The 22,791-nt window shown below is 37.1% G+C and overlaps 1 protein-coding gene across 1 annotated transcript; it reads left to right on the forward strand.

Moving 5' to 3' along the window:
* Nucleotides 1–887: 887 nt before the first annotated feature.
* CCDC28A (coiled-coil domain containing 28A) lies at nucleotides 888–22,788 on the forward strand. The gene is given in 8 exon segments (XM_072643463.1): nucleotides 888–1,227; nucleotides 1,230–1,258; nucleotides 1,260–1,370; nucleotides 3,814–4,013; nucleotides 13,844–14,007; nucleotides 15,879–16,033; nucleotides 17,174–17,196; nucleotides 22,221–22,788. Coding segments are annotated over 8 exon segments (1,068 nt in total). The 5' UTR covers nucleotides 888–896; the 3' UTR covers nucleotides 22,276–22,788.
* Nucleotides 22,789–22,791: the final 3 nt, after the last annotated feature.

Raw genomic sequence — 22,791 nt, forward strand, 5'->3', positions numbered from 1 at the left:
AGAGGGAGACACTTCATGCAATTCAACAAACATTTACTGATTACCTACTAAGGCACTGGGCTGGCTATTGGGGATACAAAGACAAAAAAAAAAAATTGTATAATCCCTATTCTCAAGAAGTTTAAAGTCTATTGGGGGGGTGGAGAGGGAAGATAACATTTTTTGTATTTACATAAACAAGTAAGATTTAAAAAATAAAGCAATGTCAAAAAGTTTACAATCTACTTGTAAGAGACTGAGAATAACATTTTGTGTATTTACACAAACAAGTAAATTTAAAAACAGATTAAAAATAAAAATAATGTCAAGAAGTTTACAATCTACTTGGGACTGAATATAACATTTCGTGTATTTACACGAATAGGTAAATTTCTTTCTAAATGGGTAAAAATAAAAGTAATTTCGGAGTTAACAACTGGGGGAAATCCGGAAAGGTCTTTGATAACTGTCACAGGAGCTGAACCTTGGGAGTAGATGGAGAAGGTCCTAGAGGAGGGCACGGGAGTTTTTCTGGCATGCGGGACAGCCTGTACAAAGACGCGGAGAGCAGAAACTGAGAATTCTAAACTATCCCACTTTTAACACCAATCAATGACAAATACCCAACACGAACGGAAACGTTTAGGGGAAAGCGTCCCTTGTTCTTTTTCTAAATACCATTAAAAATAAGGATGGTTTCTCTCTATCATGAACGGGCGTAGTTATGCGGAGAGGTCTTCTTCAAAGTCCTTTCCAGTCCAATGATTTATTGACTTTAACGCGATACTATAATGACACGGCTTCGGCTGCAAAAAAATCTCTTAGAAGTTCCTTTTAAGGTCCCAATAGGGACCAGATCCGGAAAAGTCACTATGGTAACACAGTAACTTCCGGTTCCCAACATTTAGTGGCAGAGCATGCTGGGAAATAGAGTAGGCAAGTTCTCCGGGTTGGTCTTACTACGCAGGAGAGCGGGGCCGGCGTTCAGGCATGTGGACTACATTTCCCAGGAGTACGCCTCGCCGCGTCTCAGACCCTGGTGGAGGGGGAAGGCAGCGCTCCACACCTCCTCACCCATTCTCCCTAGGCCGCTTTCTGATTCTCTATCTCCACATGACTACTTCTGTTCCGGGTTCTTTCTCCCTGCTCCCACGCGAGTGAGAGGAGAAGAAAGAGCAGGAAACCACAAAATGATGCGTGAGAAGGGGCGGAGGCCGGGGCTCGCTTTATCCCGCGGAAAGGGGCGGGGCTCTTGCCTGGTTTGCCGGGGCGCCATCCTCCCTCGTCACTTCCGTAAACAAAACAGTCTGAGAAGGTGTCCCGGCTGCGATGTGACTGCAGCCGCTGTGCGGGCCGGTACTCCTTGTCGCGCCCTGCTCCTCCCGCCTCAGGTACGGGCTGGAGATGCCCCTAGCCGCTCCCCCGCCAGACCTGCGCGGCCCTGCCGAGCTCCCACGCTGCCCTCTGGCCGGGCGCTGTCCAGGAGACCTGGGCTGAGTGGCGCGAGGGACTCCCCGGGCATCTCTCTGTCCTTCCTTCTTCCCTCGGAGGGTTTGGAGCTGGAGGGGACCTTTGGCCTGGCTTTTCCTCCCCGGTTTTTTTTGTTTTTATTGCTCTTGGGTGGTGAAGGAGACGTACGGAAGAAATTATGGAGATCGTCTAGTCTAACTTCCTCATTTTATGGACGAGAATACGGGCCTAGCGAGGAGAGAGAGGTTCAAAAGCTTAGTTACACAGTAAATTAGGGACAAAAATGGAATTAGAGGCCAGGATTCCTGACTCCTGGTGCAGTGCTCCTTCCAGCGTATAAGCCTGAATACCCCTTTTGAACGTGTACGCATCCTGGATTTTTGTAGGCAGAAGAGCTCAGGTTTTGGGCAGATTGTTGAACCATCTTTGCATTAATTTTGGGTCTGTGCTGGCTGAAAGGGAACCCCTGGAAAGTGGCCTTTTGTGGAACACTGGCGAAGGAGCAGAGTTGCTGACTTGGGAACTGCAGCATTTTTGTTTAAGCTGATTCATACTCAGAGGATCAGGGCTTGGATATCTGATCCCAACGAAGTAAAAACTTGCTTTCCTAGGGAACGGCAGAAATTCCAGCTGATTGGTGGTTGAGTAAATTCACCCTGAGTAGAATTATATAACCAGTGTTGGTGGATTTTAATCTGGATAATAGTGAAAAATCTGGACTAATTGTTAAATAATTTTTAGGCGTGGCAGTTCTTGATTTGATTTTTCCTGAATGAAAAAATAATGAGCCCTCTTGGAAACAAACTCAAATCAGACAAACGGCAGTATATTTTTCATATTACATAGTTGTAAAATATCATCCAAGAAAAGAATGTCTTTAGTGAGGATTACTGTAGCCTTGGCCTATAGAAAAATATAAGTTGTGCAGTCAGCTATGAAAAATATTTTGTATCTGTTAAGATTAGTATTTGGTAACTGAAAAAAGCTGGGAGATTTTATATCTGCTGTTCTTGACAGAAGGCCGTTTACTGTCATATAGCTGACATTTGTCTTCCAGTTTGGGGGAGGGCAGAATCCATATATAGTAATCACTTTAGAAGCTATTTGGAAACAGAGTGGAGGTTTTTTTGCATATGGTTAGAATCAACGTTCCACATAGAGTAGGCAGCCATGTATATTGCATGATTTCAGTTAATGAAAGCTCCTTAGGCTCTTTACTACCTTACCTGCCAGCTGACTAATAATACCTTAAATTCCACAAGAATATAATTTAATTAGCTTAGGAATTCTTCTTCCTTGTTAAAATACAAATACCTTTTGGAATAGATGACATGAAGATGTTACACGCTCCACCTGCCATATAATAAGTTCTTAATAAATGCTTATTGAATGATTGACTTACTCTATAGTGTAAATGAATTTTTCGGACTTTGTCTTAGCAAATTTTGATGTGGAAAGGGAAAGACCATGAAGACAATAGACACTTAGGGGCTCATAGGATCAGATTTAGAAGAGAAAAAACATTAAATTTAGGGGGAAAGGCTCACTTTTGAGTGAGGGGAAGCTAGGGAAAGAGGTTGGGGTTAAAGCTAGTTTCATCTTTCTAGATCCTGTAATATGGATCTGAATTTTAGGAATGATTATCCTAACCATTGCTATTCATTTTAGCAATTCTTACTAGGGTTTTTGTTTGTTAATTAATTGGTTTTAAAGGGGCTCCCTATCTCAGCACTTAGTCACAGCCTGATCCCACTAGATCAGTGCTTGGCCCAGTTTACACCTCCTTATGCAGCTGATTCTTCTTTCCCTATTTCACCACTGTACCCCCATATTTATGCCTTAACCATTCATTAAGCTTACTTAGTCCATTGATGTTTAGAACTTCCAAGCTCAAGCAATGAACCTCGGCTACACTGGCTGTAGGGATTATAGGTGTATGCCACTACTTAAATTCTTTTTGCAGAATGTGAAATGTTTTTGCTGTAGAATCTTGTACATATATGATAGCTAGATTATAAAATTCTTGTAGACAGAAGCTGTCTTATTTATGTTTCTAGCTCTCCCATACTTAGGACTATGTTTTTTACACACAGCATGCACTTAATAAATGTTTTCCAGATGGCTAATATGGAAAATACATTTTGCATGACTTCACGTGTATAATCGACATAATTTTGCTTGCCTTCTCAAGAGGTGGGAAAGTAGCGGGAGGGAGAGAATTTAGAATTCAATTTTTTTTTTTAAATGAATGTTAAAATTTTAATGTAATTGGGAAACATTTAACAAAATAAAATATATTTAAAAAATAAATGTTTGCTGAAGGAATATTACATGAATGAATAATAACTGTGTTTCCTTAATCAGGTCTTTAAAAATCAATCTTGGTGCATCAAGGAACGTAAAACTATGGAAGAAAGGAAAATAAAAAGGAAGAGTCCTAAATCCTTTAGTTCTCATTCTACTCAGCTGGTTAATTCCAAGAAAAACTCTATGCCAGTTAGTAAAAGCACGGGGTTTTCAAATCCTGCATCACAGTCAACTTCACAAAGACCAAAGTTAAAAAGGTGAGCCTTCATCTTCTGAACTGTTGGAGGAAATATTGTTTAAAGAAATAGTGAAATATTTCTTATTACTTCCTAAAAACTTTTTTCACTTGGCAGTATTTTTATTTATTTGCTAAATAATATATCTTGTGGTGTAGTTTGACAGAAATTAATGATTCAGTCAGGTGAATGTCTAGTGAAAGTGAATAAAAACTCTGTTATGAAGATGACTGTATGGAGATTTTATAGGCACAATAAGAAAATTCTTGGTTGAGGAACAATCAAAGGTCATGATCTGAGAGTTGAAAAAAAAAGTTATGACTGGAGCTAATGAATGAACCAGAAACTTGAAAAAGGCAAATGGAAAGGAATGTGTTCCCTTTGGCAGTATTTAAAGGAAAGCAGGATGGTTTTAAAAATTAAATTGAAATATATTTTCAACCCAGATGAGTTTTTTTCTTACTATATTAAATACTTTAGTAGCATGATAACATTTCTAGTTATCACAGTCTGCTTTCTGAATACTAAAAGATGCATTCAAATACAAAATTTATTATTGAAATTTCTCTTGGAAAAGCACTTTTTTGAACAAAATCTGTCAGGAGTTCTGCCTACATTTTGCGTGTGTGTGTGTGTGTGTGTGTGTGTGTGTGTGTGTGTGTGAAGACATTGTTGCTTTACTTGTGGATACTCTTACACAAATTGTGGGGAAATAAAACATTTTTAATGAAGACATGAGAATTCTTACAGAGAAGTATATCAAATACAACCTTCGAGGCAGTTGGTGGTGAAGTGGATAGAGTGCTGGACCAGGAATCAGAAAAACTGGAGTTCAAATTTGGCCTCAGATACTTATTACTTATGTGCCTCTGGGCAAGTCATTTAACCTCTATCTGCCTCAGTTTCATCAAGTGTAAAATGGGGATAATAGTAGCACCTACCTCCCAGGGTGATTATGAAGATAAACTTGGATAATATTTGTAAAATACTTTGCAGAATTTAAAGCAGTATATCAATGCTATTAGTGTTAAGAAGGCAGTGCGATATAATGGATCGGGTACTGTACCTGGAGTCCAGAAGATTTAACTCATCTATATTTATGAACTAGCTATGTGACCTTGAACCAGTCATTTGACTGTTTTGAGTTTTAATTTCTTCATCTGTAAACTGCAGATAATGATTGGCATTATCTCACAGGGTTGTTGTAAGAATTGAATGAGATAAATTTTGTAAAATGTTTTGCAAACCATACAATGTTACGTAAATATTAATCATAAATGTTAATATTATAACATAGATTGAATGCATAAGTGGGGAGGTTTTACTTTTAGTCAAAAAATGGTGAGAGATTTAATCTTGAATGATTAGAATTTTATGCTAGCTCTTGAAAGAGAAGTGAAGCATTTAGATTATTGGGAAAAGAGTAAGGAGACATTTCAGAGTGGGGAAAATAGCGTGAGTAAAAGCATCGGTGCAAGAATATAGCGTGTTGTATACAGGTATTGTAAGGAGGTTGTCTTGTCTGGATACAATAAACTAGGTTGGAGAATAATTTGAGAGAATGATTAGGACTTAGAGGAGAGGGATTAATCCCTCTCCCTCATATTCAAAATGAATAAAAAGCTATATACACATATATATGTATATATATCACATAACAGTCCATGTGAAGGCAGCCCATTAAATTTCTGGGTTTAGTTATCATTCTTATAAAGATAACTCCAAGAGCTATATGTCAAACCTCAATCTCTCCCCTGAGCTTCAATTCTGCGATCACCAATTGCCTATTAGACATTTCACAGTGTATATTCCAGAGATATTTCTGACTGAACACATTTAAAACAAAACTCATTGTCTTCATTTCACCCTTCTTCCAGATTTCCCTATTCCTGTTGAAACCATCACTACTTTTCCATTCTTCCAGGTTTGTGACTTTCGGCCTTATCCTTGACTCTTCACTCTCCCTCACCATACATATATAAGTCATTTGCTAAATCTTGCCTTTCTACATCCACTCTCTATCATTCAACCACTTCTCTCTAGTCACTCAGTTGCCCCCTTAGTTCAGTCCCTCACCATCTCTTACCCCTGTCTTGAGACCTCCCCATTTCATTTCATCTTCTACACACTACTGCCTGAGTGATTTTCCTTAATTGCAGTTCTAACTTTGACATTCCCCATCTCAGTAAATTCCAGTGACTTCTATTGCCTCTAGAATCAAATATAAACTCCTCTGTTTAACTTTTAAAGGTCTTTCCAACATATCTAACCTTGTTGTAGATTACTCTCTCCCACACTCTGATACAGTTCAACTGACTTCTCTGTTCCCTCTGTTCCTCCCATAAGACATTCCATTTCCCATTTCCTGCTTTTTCACAACTGCACCCCTCTCTACCTTCCATGCCTTGAATGTACTCTCTCCTCACCTTCACCTCATAGAAACCCTCTTTTTCTTCAAGATGCAGTTCAAACATCCTTTTACATAAAGCCTTTTCTGATCATTTCAACTTCTAATTCCTACCCCCTCAAACTACCTGGTATTTAACTACTTTGTATTTTAGTCACCTTATTGTGTATAATATACTTATTTCCTCTGTAGGATATAAGCTCCTTGCAAGGAAAGATTTTTTGATTTATGAATTTGTATTTCCAGTTCCTAGGACAATATCTGGACTGTAATAAGAGCTTAGTATATACGCTTATCAATTTATTAAGGTTTAAGGGAAAGTAATATATGTAAGGGAAGGGAAGTGCTCTAGAGGTGTGAATACTAGGGCTAGTACTGTTTCAGTGAAATATGTTTTTGTATATATGTGTGTATATACACATGTAAATATATACACATTGTACATATGTACATACCTATATATAAGATATTGCATACAATGTATACACAACACATATACATTGTATATGTATTTACCTAGATACACATATATATGTAGTCATTAAGAATATATACATTAAGTTTACACTTATCAGTTCAGAGAATCTAGTGTATGTTCACACGTAGATTGTTAATATGTTAAGAAAGAAATTTTAGGGGGGCAAAGCCAAGATGGCAGAGTAGAAAGACGCACATACACATAGCTCCGAACCCAGAACCCATAGAACAACTACAAAGAAGTAACTCACGGTGAATTCTGCACCCAGAGGCCACAGAACATTGGAGCGAGGGAGATTTCTGTTCCGGAGAGACCTGCAAACCTCTCGCAAAAGGTCTTTCGCACCGCGGACTGAGTGCCGGGACTGGGAGCTGAGTACAGCCCTGCCGCGGCCGCGGCACCGAGAGGAAAACAACCGAGCAGGCTTCAGGGACAGGATCTCCAGCGGCCACGCGGGTCCCTCCACCCACAGAGGGACCTGCAAACCTCTCGCAAAAGGTCCGTCGCGCTGCAGACGCGGAGCCCAGCCCAGACCTGCCGCGGCCTGGCCGCGGCACCGAGAGGAACAGATCCGAGCAGGCTTCAGGGGCAGGATCTCCAGCGGCCGCACAAGTTCCTCCACCCACAGGTGACGGGGGTTGGTGAGAGAGTCTCTTTGGCGGGTCGAGGGGGGAGTGGGGTGCCCCCATGGCTCGGGCCCCCTCGGGAGACAGAAGCTGAGGGGCGGCTGCAGACCAGGGCTCCCCAAGCAGGCAGGACCCCAGATCCATTGTTGAAGGTCTGTGCATAAACTCCCTGAGGGAACTGAGCCTGAGAGGCGGCCCTGCCCCGACCTGACCACCTGAACTTAATCTCACACTGAATAGCAGCCCTGCCCCTGCCCAAAGCCCTGAGGCTGGAAGCAGCATTTGAATCTCAGACCCCAAACGCTGGCTGGGAGGATCAGGAGGCGAGGTGGTTGTGAGGAGAATATTCAGAGGTCAAGTCACTGGCTGGGAAAATGCCCAGAAAAGGGAAAAGAAATAAGACTATAGAAGGTTACTTTCTTGGTGAACAGGCATTTCCTCCCTTCCTTTCTGATGAGGAAGAACAATGCTTACCATCAGGCAAAGACACAGAAATCAAGGCTTCTGTGTCCCAGCCCACCCAGTGGGCTCAGGCCATGGAAGAGCTCAAAAAGAATTTTGAAAATCAAGTTAGAGAGGTGGAGGAAAAGCTGGGAAGAGAAATGAGAGACATGAAGTCAAAGCAAGAACAGCAAATCAGCTCCCTGCTAAAGGAGACCCAAAAAAATGTTGAAGAAATTAACACCTTGAAAACTAGCCTAACTCAATTGGCAAAAGAGGTTCAAAAAGCCAATGAGGAAAAGAATGCTTTCAAAAGCAGAATTAGCCAAATGGAAAAGGAGATTCAAAAGCTCACTGAAGAAAATAGTTCTTTCAAAATTAGAATGGCACAGATGGAGGCTAAGGACTTTATGAGAAAGACAGATATCGCAGAACATAGCGTGCAGATTCGAAAAATGGAAGATAATGTGAAATATCTCATTGGAAAAACAACTGACCTGGAAAATAGATCCAGGAGAGACAATTTAAAAATTATGGGACTACCTGAAAGCTATGATCAAAAGAAGAGCCTAGACATCATCTTTCATGAAATTATCAAGGAAAACTGCCCTGAGATTCTAGAACCAGAGGGCAAAATAAATATTCAAGGAATCCACAGAACACCGCCTGAAAGAGATCCAAAAAGAGAAACTCCTAGGAGCATTGTGGCCAAATTCCAGAGTTCCCAGGTCAAGGAGAAAATATTGCAAGCAGCTAGAAAGAAACAATTCAAATATCGTGGAAATACAATCAGGATAACACAAGATCTAGCAGCTTCTACATTAAGGGATCGAAGGGCATGAAATAGGATATTCCAGAAGTCAAAGGAACTAGGACTAAAACCAAGAATCACCTACCCAGCAAAACTGAATATAATACTTCAGGGGAAAAATTGGTCTTTCAATGAAATAGAGGATTTTCAAGCATTCTTGATGAAAAGACCAGAGCTGAAAAGAAAATTTGTCTTCCAAACACAAGAATGAAGAGAACCATCAAAAGGTGAACAGCAAGGAGAAGTCATAAGGGACTTACTAAAGTTGAACTGTTTACATTCCTACATGGAAGGACAATATTTGTAACTCTTGAAACATTTCAGTATCTGGGTACTGGGTGGGATTACACACACACACATGCACACACGCACACATACGTAGAGACAGAGTGCACAGAGTGAATTGAAGAGGATGGGATCATATCTTAAAAAAAAAATGAGATCAAGTAGTGAGAGACAAAGATATTGGGAGGAGGAAGGGAGAAATTGAATGGGGCAAATTATCTCTCATAAAAGAGGCAAGCGAAAGACTCATTAGTGGAGGGATAAAGAGGGGAGGTGAGAGAAAAACATGAAGTCTACTCTCATCACATTCCACTAAAGGAAAGAATAAAATGCACACTCATTTTGGTATGAAAACCTATCTTACAATACAGGAAAGTGGGGGATAAGGGGATAAGCAGGGTGGGGGGGATGATAGAAGGGAGGGCATGGGGAGGAGAGTGCAATTTGAGGTCGACACTCATGGGGAGGGATAGGATCAAAAGAGAATAGAAGTAATGGGGGACAGGATAGGATGGAGGGAAATATAGTTAGTCCTATACAACACAACTATTGTGGAGGTCATTTGCAAAACTGCACAGATTTGGCCTATGTTGAGTTGCTTGCCTTCCGGGGGGAAGGGGTGGAGAGGGAGGGAGGTGGGGAGGTTGGAACTCAAAGTGTTAGGATCAACTGTCGAGTAATGTTCTTGCCACTAGGAAATAAGAAATACAGGTAAAGGGGTATAGAAGGCTATCTGGCCCTACAGGACAAAAAAGAAGATGGAGACAAGGGCAGAGAGGGATGATAGAAGAGAGAGCAGATTGGTGATAGGGGCAATTAGAATGCTTGGTGTTTGGGGGGGGAGGGGATAAAAGGGGAGAAAATTTGTAACCCAAAATTTTGTGAAAATGAATGTTAAAAGTTAAATAAAAAAAAAAAGAAAGAAATTTCAATGCATTACTTAAAATATAATGGTCAGTTTAAAAAACCAGGATAAAGTTCAAAAGACCCAGGTTTTATATTTTGGTAGAAATACATTTAGGTAGATTCAGCTAGGTCCTAGTTAATACAAATAATGAATCTTGTAAAGAGATCACATTTTTCTTTTTTATATATATTTATTTTCACTTTTCAACAATCAGTTCCCTAAGTTTTAAATTTTCTCCCCCATCTCCTACCTCCCTCCACAAGACAGTATGCAATCTTATATGGGTTCTATACATACATTTTTATTAAACACATTTTCACATTAATCATGTTGCATAGAAAACTTAAAATGAATGGGAGAAACAAGGAGAAAAACCAGACCAAAACATAACAAAAGAGAAAATAGTCTGCTTCATTCTGTATTCTGACTCTATAGTTCTTTCTCTAGATGTGTATGGCATTTTGCATCATGAATCCTTTGGAAATGTTTTAGGTCCTTGCATTGCTGTGAAGGGCTAAGTTTATCAGATACAGTCCTTGCATACTGTGGCTGTTACTGTGTATAATGTTCTCTTGGTTCTGCTCATTTCACCCAGCATCAGTTCATATAAATCTTTCCAACTCTTTCTGAAGTCTAACTGTTTGTCATTTCTTACAGCGCAATAGTATTCCATTATATTCATATACCACAACTTGTTCAGCCATTCCCCAATTGATGGGAATCCCAATTTCTAGTTCTTGGCCACCACAAAAAAAGCTGCTATAAATATTTTTGTACATATGGGTCCTTTTCCCATTTTTATGATCTCTTTGGGATACAGCCCTACAAGCAGTATTGCTTTGTCAAAGGATATGCACATTTTTATAGCCCTTTGGTCATAGTTCCAAATTGCTCTCCAGAATGGTTGGATCACTTCACAACTCCATCAACAGTGAATTAGTATTTCAGCTTCCATATCCTCTCCAACATGTATCATTTTCCTGTTTTGTCACATTAGCCAATCTGATAGGTGTGATGTTGTTTCAATTTTCATCTCTCTAATCAATAGTGATTTAGAGCATTTTTTCATATGACTATGGATAGCTTTAATTCCTTCCTCTGAAAACTGCTGGTTCACATCCTTTGACCATTTATCAATTGGGGTATGACTTGCATTCTTGTAAATTTAAGTCAGTTTTCTATATATTTTAGAAATGAAGTCTTTATCACAGACTCTAGTTGTAAAGATTCTTTCCCAGTTTTCTGCTTCCCTCCTGATCTTGGTTGCATTGGCTTTGTTTGTGCAAAAACTTTTCCATTTAATGTAATCAAAATTATCCATTTTTCAAAATATGCATATTTCCATTGGACTGGAACCATCATATTGTACATAGTTATAACTTCATGTAGTGAGAGTTTGAATATGAGTCCTCACTTCATGGGATTCATTGTTCCCACTAATTGTGATCAAGATGTAGGTAGGTAGTTAGAGCAATTATTAAGTCATGACTAACTACATACTAGTCAGTGTGCTGGGAATACAGACACAAGCAAATAAGAGGGTTCTTGTGCTCAAGGAGCTTATATTCTGATGAGGGAAGAAAATACTATACAGAGAAGCTGGAAAGAGGGAAAGACTAAGGAATGGTACCCCCAGGCGTGGGTGGTGAAAAAAAAAGTCCCTATGAGTGAAGTGAACCATGACAGAGGGGGTTTTCCTAAAATGATGATGCCAGGTAGGTGGTCACCAATCAATGGAGGAATTCTCTCCAGGGTGGCAATGTGTCAGGCTAGGAAAATGAGGAAGACTCCAGAGAAGAAGAATTCAAGCATGACTATATATAAAACTAAATTTTTTAAATATAATGATTTGAGAGAAAGACTAATCATTTAGTTAAATTTTTATTAAGCAGCTACTATGTGAAATGCACTGTGCAGTGCATCATAGATACAAAGACAAAATTAAATCTCTTCCTATCCTCAAGCAGCTTTGGTATGTTAGAATACAAAATTTACATGCATAAAATAAAGAGTAATTTGAAGAAGAAAAGAACTTTCATGGTCGATGGGGTTGGTGAAGACTTCAGGTTGGAAGCACCTGTTTGTTTGTCTTTTGTTGCCAAAAAAGACCATGCCATCAGAGAAATAGTGACATGACTTGCACTTGGACTTTGTTTTGAGTGAGGGAGGGCTGTGCAGGTCACCAGCCTCACTTCTCCTCTAGAGCCATCTGAATTCAATGACCATATATTCATCAGGATGACTGAAGATGAGCCAGGATGAGGCAGTGGGGTTAAGTGACTTGCCCAAGGTCACACAGCCAGTGAGTATCAAGTGTCTGAGGTGAGATTTGAACTCAGGTCCTCCTGACTCCTGTACTCTCTATCCACTGCACCATCTAGCTGCCCCTGGTAGCACCTGAGTGGAGCTTCAAAAGAAGATAGAGATTCTAAGAAGCAGAGATGAGGGAGTTCATTCTGGTTCATGGTACTCATTCATAGGAATGCACAAATGCAGGAAGTGGAATATTGAGTTTGGGAAACAGCTAGCATGTAGCGTAGTATGAGATAAGGCCAAAAGGTAGACTGGAGCCATATTGTGAAGGGTCTATAAATGCTAAGCTGAGGATTTTTTATTTGATCGTAGAGGAACTAGAGAGCTACTGCAAGCTTTTGAACAAGGGATATCAAGGGATGTCAGGAAGAAAGATAGGAAATAGTCCAGGATAATTCACAGGTAATTAACCTAGATGACTAAGAAGACAGAAGTCTACCTCACTGGAAATAAGGAAGTTGGGCGACAGGTGGGTTTAGGGGGAAGATGACAACAAGTACTGTTTTATATTTGTTCTTTGTTGAGTTTGAGATGCTGATGGAACATTCACATGACTATGTACAGTAGGACTGGAGCGTTTGAAAGAGATTAGGGCTGCATTTATGGATTTGGAAGTTGTAATGGAACCCATGAAAGGGAGAAAGAAAAGAGAAGAGGGCCCAGGACAGAGCTTTGAAGTACACCTCTACTTAGGGTTCAGGAGATAGATGATAATTCAGCAACAGAACCGGAGAAGGATTACAGAGATAAGAGAAGAATTAGAAGATATCATTTCCTAGAAGTCAGTAGTAATTAAACAGTGATTGATAAACACTTTTCCCCAAGTGTAGATGCTTAGGCTAAATTTGTTATGTAGTTAGTTTTACTGAGGATTTTTTGTAGCATTTCAGGGTTTATTGTAATCAGTGCAATATCATTTGCAAATAAGAAATTTAGAAAATCCTGATTTCAAGAGGAAATTCTTTTTTCAGACTTTATTTATATGGGATACCTTATATGTTTCTTATTTAAGTATTATTTAAATAACAAAAATAGCTAACATTTATATGGTACTTACTATGTGCCAGGTACTGTGTTAAGTCCTTTACAATTATTATCTCATTTGATCCTTACAACATCCCTGAGAGATAGGTACTATCGAGATCCCTGTTTTACAGATGAAGAAACTGAGGTAAACAATGGTTAAATTACTTGCCCACAGTCACATGGCCACCTGAAGCAGAATTTAAACTCAGATCTTCCAGTCCCAAAGATCCAATGTTCTATCCACTGCTCTACCTAGCTGTCAGTGAATAAATTCAGTTTCTTCTATGCTTTAGTGATCTGATATCGTTTTATTTAAGTTTTAAGGCTATATCTTATATGGCTTAGATATAAGGCTTATCTATATCTTATGCTTTTATTTTTGTCTTTGCTTTGGTTGATAGGGATTTTGGTTAGCTTTTTCCTTGTTTTGATTTTTAGAAACACCTCATTAAGTTTACTAATCATTGCATAATGCATTGTAGAATTGGTTTTAATGTATTGTCTGTAAGTGATTCTGAAGACAAAAGTTTCATATTGAGCATATTTGATCTCTCCAGAGGCATGAAAGAAAAGCCAAGACCTCAGGGAGGGGAAGGAAAAGGTGCCCAGGCAGCTCCAATTCAGCACTCTTTTCTCACTGATGTCTCAGATGTTCAGGAGATGGAGAGGGGCCTCTTGAGCCTTTTGAATGATTTCCATTCTGGAAAACTTCAAGCATTTGGTAACAAACCATGAATTTTTCTTTAAGATTTTTAAGTTATCTTTGTTTCCTAATTTTCAGGATCTTTGTATATTTTCGTAGTTATTTTATATGTATCTATCTTCTTAATAAAATATATTCTTCCTCCGATAGGAATTATAAAAATCCCTAGTTAATATTCATGCTGAAAGGCATAAATCAAAATTTGATTTATAAGATTTCAATAAAATTGTTCAAGTAAAAAAGTAAGAGAGAATATGCTTGAACCCATAAAGTGGATTATTGTTGACAAATAAGTGTGTTGAGAATGTTGAAAGTGAGAATGGGCTTGGAAAATTCAGCTTGTATTAGTGTTTCATGCTAGGAAAGTCTCAAGGTTATTTTCCTCCTTCCTTCCAAACACAGGCTTATTTCCTGCCTGTGGGTTCAGTCTCTTACACATATGAGATCCCAGGTTCCTGTTTTCTAGCTATTTTTAACAAAATAAACTGAATCTATACCACATTTTATGAAAAAGTTCACTTTTGACAATTTATAAAGTTTTCCTATTCCTTTCCAGTGTTCATGTCCCCCATTATTTTATTCTTCTTGGAGGAACTAGACAATTATTTTACTATTGTTCATTGAAACAAAATGCCTTAGTAAATTTGTGATAGTATGATATTTTTCAAGTGCAAAAAAATTAGCAGAATCAGGATTTATATTAACAAAAAAATTTTTAATTATATATAAGCAGCTAACTGTGAGATGCCTTATCCAGAAAGAATTGTTTTTGTTGGAACCAGCTGATTAAATTCAGAATATAGTGTGATGTGAATATTCCTCCTTCATTTGCTTGGTTATTTTGTGGATATTATGACCTGGCAAGAAGAAACACTAACTTTCTTTTAAATTCAGATTCCCTTGCTTCTGGATTTTTTGCTTCACTTCAGCTGACATATAGTATACCTTGGTATTATCTATGGAAAAAGTTTTTAAAATTGAGTTTGTAATACAACAAGATCACAGAGAGGCATGTTTAACCAACCTTGATATTTTAAATTATTTCAGTACATTAATGGTTTGTAATGTAAACTGAATATAGAAATGGTGCTACTAATTTCAAAGAAAACTTACTGGATAATTAGATGCAACAGTACCTACCAGCACCAACGTCTTTAGCTGATAGTGTAAATTATTTTGCTGCCTGTACCTAAAAGTAATATTATAACATTTATTTGAAGTTTGTAATTAACATTTTTTACTACTTTAAATTGGCCTTCCTCAGCTCAAGTTGATGAGGTTTTATTGCAAGTGTTATCTGTTTGCTACCAGTGTTAGAAGTGCCACAAGTTTGTTTCTCTTCTCTTATAATCAGTAATAATTGAAGATTATTTCTGCTTCATAAATGTTATATACTTGAATGATAAAATGATTTAAAGTTGAGTTCTTTTGGACTTTGATTTCATGCAAACCATCACACTTATCTAATTTAAAAGGCAGTGACCATGCTGAAATAAACTAGGTAGAAATATTTCTTTACTGCATTATTGCTGTGAATTTATATTTTATGCTTATTAATAAATACTTTGATTTTATAATCTAGCTTCTTTTGCCTGATTTCAAAATATTTCAGTTGTCCTTTATTGTGTTTTAGCCATTGTTCTATTTTTTGTAAGAAATTTGAATGTAATTGAAGGTTACTATGTAGACAGAAATAAAAACATTATGTGAAGCTTATGAAAAAGGAAGATCAATTAATTTTGGAATTCTCATTTTGAAAAACATTCCCCCCTTATGCTTGCTGACTTTGAATTCCATTCATGCTCATACTTTTTGTCATCTAATTAAAGCTATGAGTCCTTTTATTTTTCCTTTTCTCTTTCCTTATTTCTTCCCCCACCTCCTACTAGGAAATGAATGTTCCATAGAACAGATGGAACACGTTCGAGGAATGCAGGAGAAGTTAGCTCGATTGAATTTGGAGCTCTATGGGGAGTTAGAAGAACTTCCTGAGGATAAGAGAAAAATAGCCAGTGACGCTAATCTGGATAGGCTTCTGTCAGATGTGAGTACAATTTGAAAAAGAGATTTTTTAAAAAAGAATATATTATAAAAGGAGTTATTATGTTTAAATGTATATACTAGAAGTGGGAATATATGTTTCTGTACAGATTCCATTAAGACCTAGATGTAAAGGTCCTTTTGTTCAAAGATTTCCTATATCTGATATATTTTTATCATGCTATCTTTAAAAATTACTTTGGATTTTTTTTATATTTAAAGAACTATTATGCTCATGTAGTTTAATACATTGACAGTTGCATTCTTAGTATTCAGCTATATTAATTCCAGCCTTAGAATCTGTAAATTACCAATCAAAAGCAACAGACTGTTCCAGGTATTTACCTATTACTATTTAATAAAGAGTGTCAATTTCATTTAATTTTCATTCAAGCAGGGCAACTGTTAAATTTTTGTTCATGTTTCAAGTCTGTAATATCAAATATTTTACCTAGTATAATATGTATTTATACATCTCTTGCAGTTAGCCGCAGAAAATAAATATTTGCATAATCTACTATACATTTTTCACTTATCAAAAATCTTTCTTTTGATTTTTTTTTATTCTGAATAATTAATCGTAGATAATTTTAGAATGGTATTAAAACTTCAGTTTTTAGTGTTGTCCTGGCTTATCTTTTTAAAGTTTTAACTGATTAAGGCAACATGGCATAGTAGATAGAGAGCTGCTGGCCTTGGAGTCAAGAAGACCTAGGTTCAAGTCTTGCCTCTGCCACATACTGGTTATGGGACTCTTGGCATGTCACTTAACCTGTCACTACCTTGGCAACTCTAAGAATATAGACCGGTTAGCCTTGATTGAAGTAATTCCTCACTAAGTATTCCTTACACCAGTGAAATGATATCCAGACTTTCAAAAATTAATAAAAAACTACTTTTTTTCTTAAATATATTCTCAGTCTCTTAAGTTAAAATAAATATATGTGTATGTGTGTAGATATTCTGAACTTTTTTTTCCATCTGAGAGAAGGCAGTACATTAAGTGGCTTCTCTTTCCTATTTATAAGTAGTTATCTTTGGGGGTTTTTTAAAGTGTCTATTCTGTGGAAAGTTGTATTATTAATAGGGTTTTGTCTGTTTTTTTTTCTTTTAAGAAGTAAAATATTTTTCTGATTTGTTACAGTTAGAAGAACTGAATTCTTCCATGTATCCTTTGCTAAATATCTACAGGGAAAGTTTTACTGCATGGGATTCCTAGAGATGAGTTCCAGGGAAATTTTTGGTTAAGGGTGCTACTCAGAAGCACCTAATAGTAGTGACAACCAGCTGTTCCTTATGGAGTTTATTCCCTTTGCACCTTAGACCTCTGGACATAATATCCTGTCATTTCTATGACTTAATTTTGTAACTTTTTGTGTTTTATCATAAGGAAACTTTCATGCAGATAGCAAATACCCTTGGAAAGTTAATCACTTTGAGGCAAAGCAAAATAAGAACTATATGGAGTATAGTAGTATGCATAGAATTTAAGAACATCTTTTAAAATTCTTCTAAAATGCCTAAAATTAGTTCAAAGTCATTAAAATGTAGGCTTTCCCTATGGGATTATGTACTATATAATGACATCTGTTTTGTTAATCACAGGGCATTTACTTTTTTAAGTTGAATATTCATCATAGAATTACTTCTCACTAGTGCATTTAAAATGTTATGTGATTTGATTTATAAAATTTTGATTTGTATTCAACTTTTCAGGAATCAAGGAATCAGCAAGTATTTATTGAATATGCCCTATGTGAAGAGCTTGTTCATGTTTTAAATACTCCCTAGACCCTATAAAACATCCCTCTTTTTGTGTAGTTAGGGAGATAAATAATTAGTGAACAAGACTGTTGTAGATTACAACATTATATACTGATAAAGTGCCACATTGTATTATTCAGTTAGAGAATAGGACAATGTTTAGTGCAGATAAGTGCAAAATGAATTGGAGAAGACAGAAACTGATCCTGGCTGCACTGTCATATGAAAAAATTCAGACAGTGAGGTAAGACTAGTAAATATTCCCTCTAGGCTTAGTACTTGCTTTTCTGCTCCTTTCCCTTTATCTTCCTTCCTTCAGAGAGAGCTTCCTTTTATGGTATCAACTATTTTCTCAATATTGATGACTCCCAAATTTTTGTCTTCAGTTCCAGCTTCTCATTTGAATTGTAAACATTTACTGGACATTCCATTTGGATGCCTTGTTGTCACTAACATGTCTGAGATGGAACTCATTCTCTCCCTTCATGAATCAGTTCTTCCTAGCTTCTCTTTTTCTATCAGTCATACTATCTGTTCTCCTGGTCACTCATATTCCGTCGATCACCGTAACACATATTAGTATAGAGAAGACTAAGTTTCAGGTGATATTGTAACCAAAAATTATAATGTGATCTTCAGATGCATTGAGAAGCACAGCTTCTAGTAAGAAGAAGGTGCTAGTACTGCTTTACTGTAATACAAACCACTTCTGGATTATTGTGTTGAATTCTGAGTGCCAATAAATAGGCAAAAACAATTGAAGGTTATGTGCCAATGTGACTAATGAGGATGAAGAGCTGGGAAAATTTTATGAAGAACTCAGAAGTTAAATCAGTGTGTCCTCTGGGACAAAGGTGGGGGAAGGAGAAAGGTGAGTGTGGCAAGAAATATATAGGAAAGCATGAGAGACCAAAGACTTGTAGACTCTGCAGAAATAAAACCTCATGCTTTTATATTAGGAACCATTTCTTGGAGAAAAGAATTGGTAGGTGCTTAACATGGCAGGCACCAAACAATATCACAGAAAAATGAAATAGATTATATTTTAATGGACAGGAAAAGACTACTGATACGGGAGTTATCCCTGAATCAGCTCCCAGTGTATAGTTACACCATCAATTTGTCTGAACAAAAATCAGCAATAAGAAGAAGAATGAGAAAAATGTAGAGGACAATTAAAACAACCCTATTACTTAGTTAAGTAATTGACAAAGAAAAGATGGTACATGGAAAGCAGAAATAATACTGACAGTGATTTTAATAATTCTATACAGAAATTTAATCTGAATCTATTGCCACAAGAAGCTCAAAAGAATCCATAAAACACCTTAGTCAGCAAACATTTGACTCACTTGCCAAATGAAGAAAGAGCAGCCAAAGGCAAAACTGGAACAACATATAGATTCATTTAAAAAATTTTATGAAGAAAGTTGAAGGAACTTTATAGGCAATATGGTCTCATAAAACAAAGAATTAGAGTAAACTACTTTAAGCATAATAAGACATACAGCTAAGTATACAAGGATGAAAACTTCCAGAAGGACTTCAAACAGAAGAAAAATGGAAAAGAGTTTCAATCATACAGTAAAAAACTATCTTCACCCCCAAGAATAGTGGAACCATCACACATGGACCATAATGTCAGAGTTCTCACTGTGCTTATAGGTGAGTAGAAATGGCACTAAAGAGAACAAAGATGGAAAAGGAAGCCAAATTAAGACCAGGTGTATGCCCAGGAGATCTATTCTAAAGGCCACATCGTTGTGAGGGTGGTAAGAGATCAATGTGCAAGGTATGTGAAGGAAGAGAAGGTACCAAAGGCATAGGAAAAATCTTGGACTTTATTAATATCCAAAAAAGGTGACCCAAGAAAATATCAACAACTCTCAACCCATGTGGCTACTCTGCCATCTATAAAAAAAATCAAACGCTTTAAAATCCTCTCTCAACTAAACAAGGATATCTTTGATGAGGGTATTAGTAGGGAACAAGCAGGCTTTCACAACGGATATTCAGTAATGGGCCACATCTTTACCATTCCATAATTGAAAGATGTAGATAATATAAAAATCATTTGATTTGATAAAGAAAAATGATACCATTATTATATTCCTTGCCTTCTCAAGGGGTGGGGAAGAGTAGGAGGGAAGGAGAGAATTTGGAACTTAAAATTTTTACATATAAAAGTAAAAAAATTTACATGTAATTGAAAGATATTTAATAAAATATGAATGTATTTTAAAAAAAGATCATACTGCAAAGGCTGTTTTCCAATAAAATAAGCTATAACAACAGAAGAAACCCTCTTCAGTGACCCTCTGTTCATAACTATTAGGGAGGCATAAAATAGGAAAATATATATTCAATAAGTGTTTGTCGATATGATGGAGGAAATCCAGCTCAAGATCCAAGTTGAAGAGGGTCTCTATAAATTGTGAAATCCTATAGATGTTCCTGTTTTTAGATGATAGATTGTTTATATCAAGCCTGGAACATTGTAGGGCCTCCTGGAAGAGATCCATAACAACTGGAGTTTAGCCTGACCTTCCATCCACAAAGACCAAGTGGCTAAAGAATGTCTTGCTCAAATTATGATATGCACTTGGATGAGCAACCTATAGAGTTTTTCCATCAGCATCTAGCATGTACAATAAATTGGGCTCATAGTTGAGTAGGAAGAAGAGAATATGTTAGATCTCCTTTGAGACATTTCAGAGCTCCTGGAACGACTCCAATTATTCTCACAAAAGGCTATCTTTTTTAATCCCTTCTTTCTACTGACATAGTTATATGGCAGTGAGACATGGAATGCAATGGTCTCTGAAGAATTAACAATTAATATCCCATAGTGGGCTACAGAGAAGCACACAGTGGTGTGATCAGGCTGCAGCATATCCCAGTGAGGACTTCAAAGAACAGAAGTAAAGCATGTCATTTAAGAAATATACAATCATATGGTGAGCGGGAGGAATGACGACTGGTGGACAGCTCCAGTGATCCTCATCACTTCATGAGAAATGGAAGAAAAACTATGTATTAAGTGAACCCCCTGTGGAGAACTTATGGGAAGGTGTGAACAAGAATCACAGAATAAGCAGGCAGGTGTAGATGATTGTGTGCAAAATCAGAGGGAACTTCTAAATCAGAGAAATCACAGATCTGTCTGGGTATTGAAAGCTGAACAGAATCCAGAGGAAGGCAACCAGGATAGTAAAGGACTTTGAGTCTATGACATAAAGATTTGTTGAAGGAACTAGAGATGTGAAACCTGGAGAATAGAAGACTTATGGAGGCTATGATAGGTATCGTCAAATATGTGAAGGGCTACCATGTGAACAACAGATTAAACTTGCTCTACTTTGGCTGTATTTGAAACAGAGCAGGCAGTGGGTAGAAGTTACAAAGAATGTGTCAGGAAAAGCTTGATATCAGAAAAATTTTCCTAACAGAGCTGTCCGGAATAAAGTGGGTTTCCTTGGAAGGCAGTTGTTTCTCTTTGGAGGTCTTTATAGCTAAATGACTACTTGTCAGATATTTGTATTGATTGGATTGGATGGCTGTTGAGGCCCCTTCCAACTCTAATATTCTGTGATCAGGGGAAAGATAGTTAAGGTGAAAAGAATAGGAAAGAGTGATTGTAGAAAAGAGAATTAAAGATATTAACAATGTCTTTTTTAAATCACCCCCAAAGCATATTTAATATGACTTTAGAATTTAAGGCATTAAATTCTAAATACTTTAATATTAAATACTTCCCTTGCATTGTAGAAAGAGCACTTGTCAGTGTCAACAGACCTCAGTTCAAGTTTTAGTGTTGAAATTTAAGTGACAAGTCACTTGACTTTTCTGTGCCCTGAGGGAAGTACATTCAAAATATTACCAGTATTTGTCACATCGCCCACCTTACACAGATGTAAGGAGAGTATTTTGCAAACCCTAAAGCTCTACATAAATGTGAGCTGTTGCTAATAATCATGATGATTATTTAAGTGGTTTTTTTTAATTTTCAGAACTATATAAACTTTAGAGTACTCTATATAACCTAAAGTAACTCTTGTTTTTGCTATTTATTTTAACCATAAAATATGCTGCTAATTCAACACCATAGTTTAAAATGGTCCTTCTACCAAAATGAGTCCATACACTTTATTGAAACCTAGTACACACTCTCAATACAGTTCAGTATTGAGCACCTAAGACATACTATTAAAATTAAACACAAACACAATTTTGAATACCAATTTAGAGTGTTCTTTAAGAGCTTTTCCTGCCACAAAACTTGGATAGTGTTTTTTCAGTATATATTTACCCCACCCCTACAGCCCCAAAATTTATTTTCTTATTTTAATAGCCTCTAAATGGTAAGACTTTTTTGATGTTTAAAAATGTATTTTAAAAACAAAAAGCTTCTTAACTGGTCACTTCAGACAAAAACTTCACTTGGCAGATGCTCAAGACGTTCCAAATACCTCTACCAGCTAAAACACAACGCAGTTCACTCATTTGTCTTGTGATTCAGAGAAAAACATAATCTGAATCCAGCTGAATTCAGAAGCTGATTCATCTTCTCTACAACAAAGAATTAAAGTGCATATGCAACTGATTGTTTTCACACATTGCTTTTAGTAAATCTGACTGCTGTAATTCACCATAGCTGGAGGCCAGGCTATGTTGAAGTCTCAAATCAGGAAATGTGACTGCAAGATTGTGCTGCTCTGCTTTATATTACTGCCTTATCGTCTAAAAGCTGAGGGTAAGACTTGAAAGTGCATTTATTTCATGCTAAGTGTCGTTCACAGGACTGAAGGATTTAGCCTTCCCAAGCTCATCAGCCTTGTTCCAATTTTTATTCCTAAGTTGGCTTGTGACAGCTTAGCTTCAGTTTACAAGTAGACAATCGGCACACTACTCAGTGTGTATTTCAGTGGCCGATGGCAACAAGATGTTAAGTATTTGTGAATTTGCTATTTTTAATAAAGTAACTGTTTTAAATTACCC

Source organism: Notamacropus eugenii, chromosome 2 (assembly GCF_028372415.1).
Source record: "Notamacropus eugenii isolate mMacEug1 chromosome 2, mMacEug1.pri_v2, whole genome shotgun sequence".
NCBI classification, from domain to species: Eukaryota; Metazoa; Chordata; class Mammalia; order Diprotodontia; family Macropodidae; genus Notamacropus; species Notamacropus eugenii.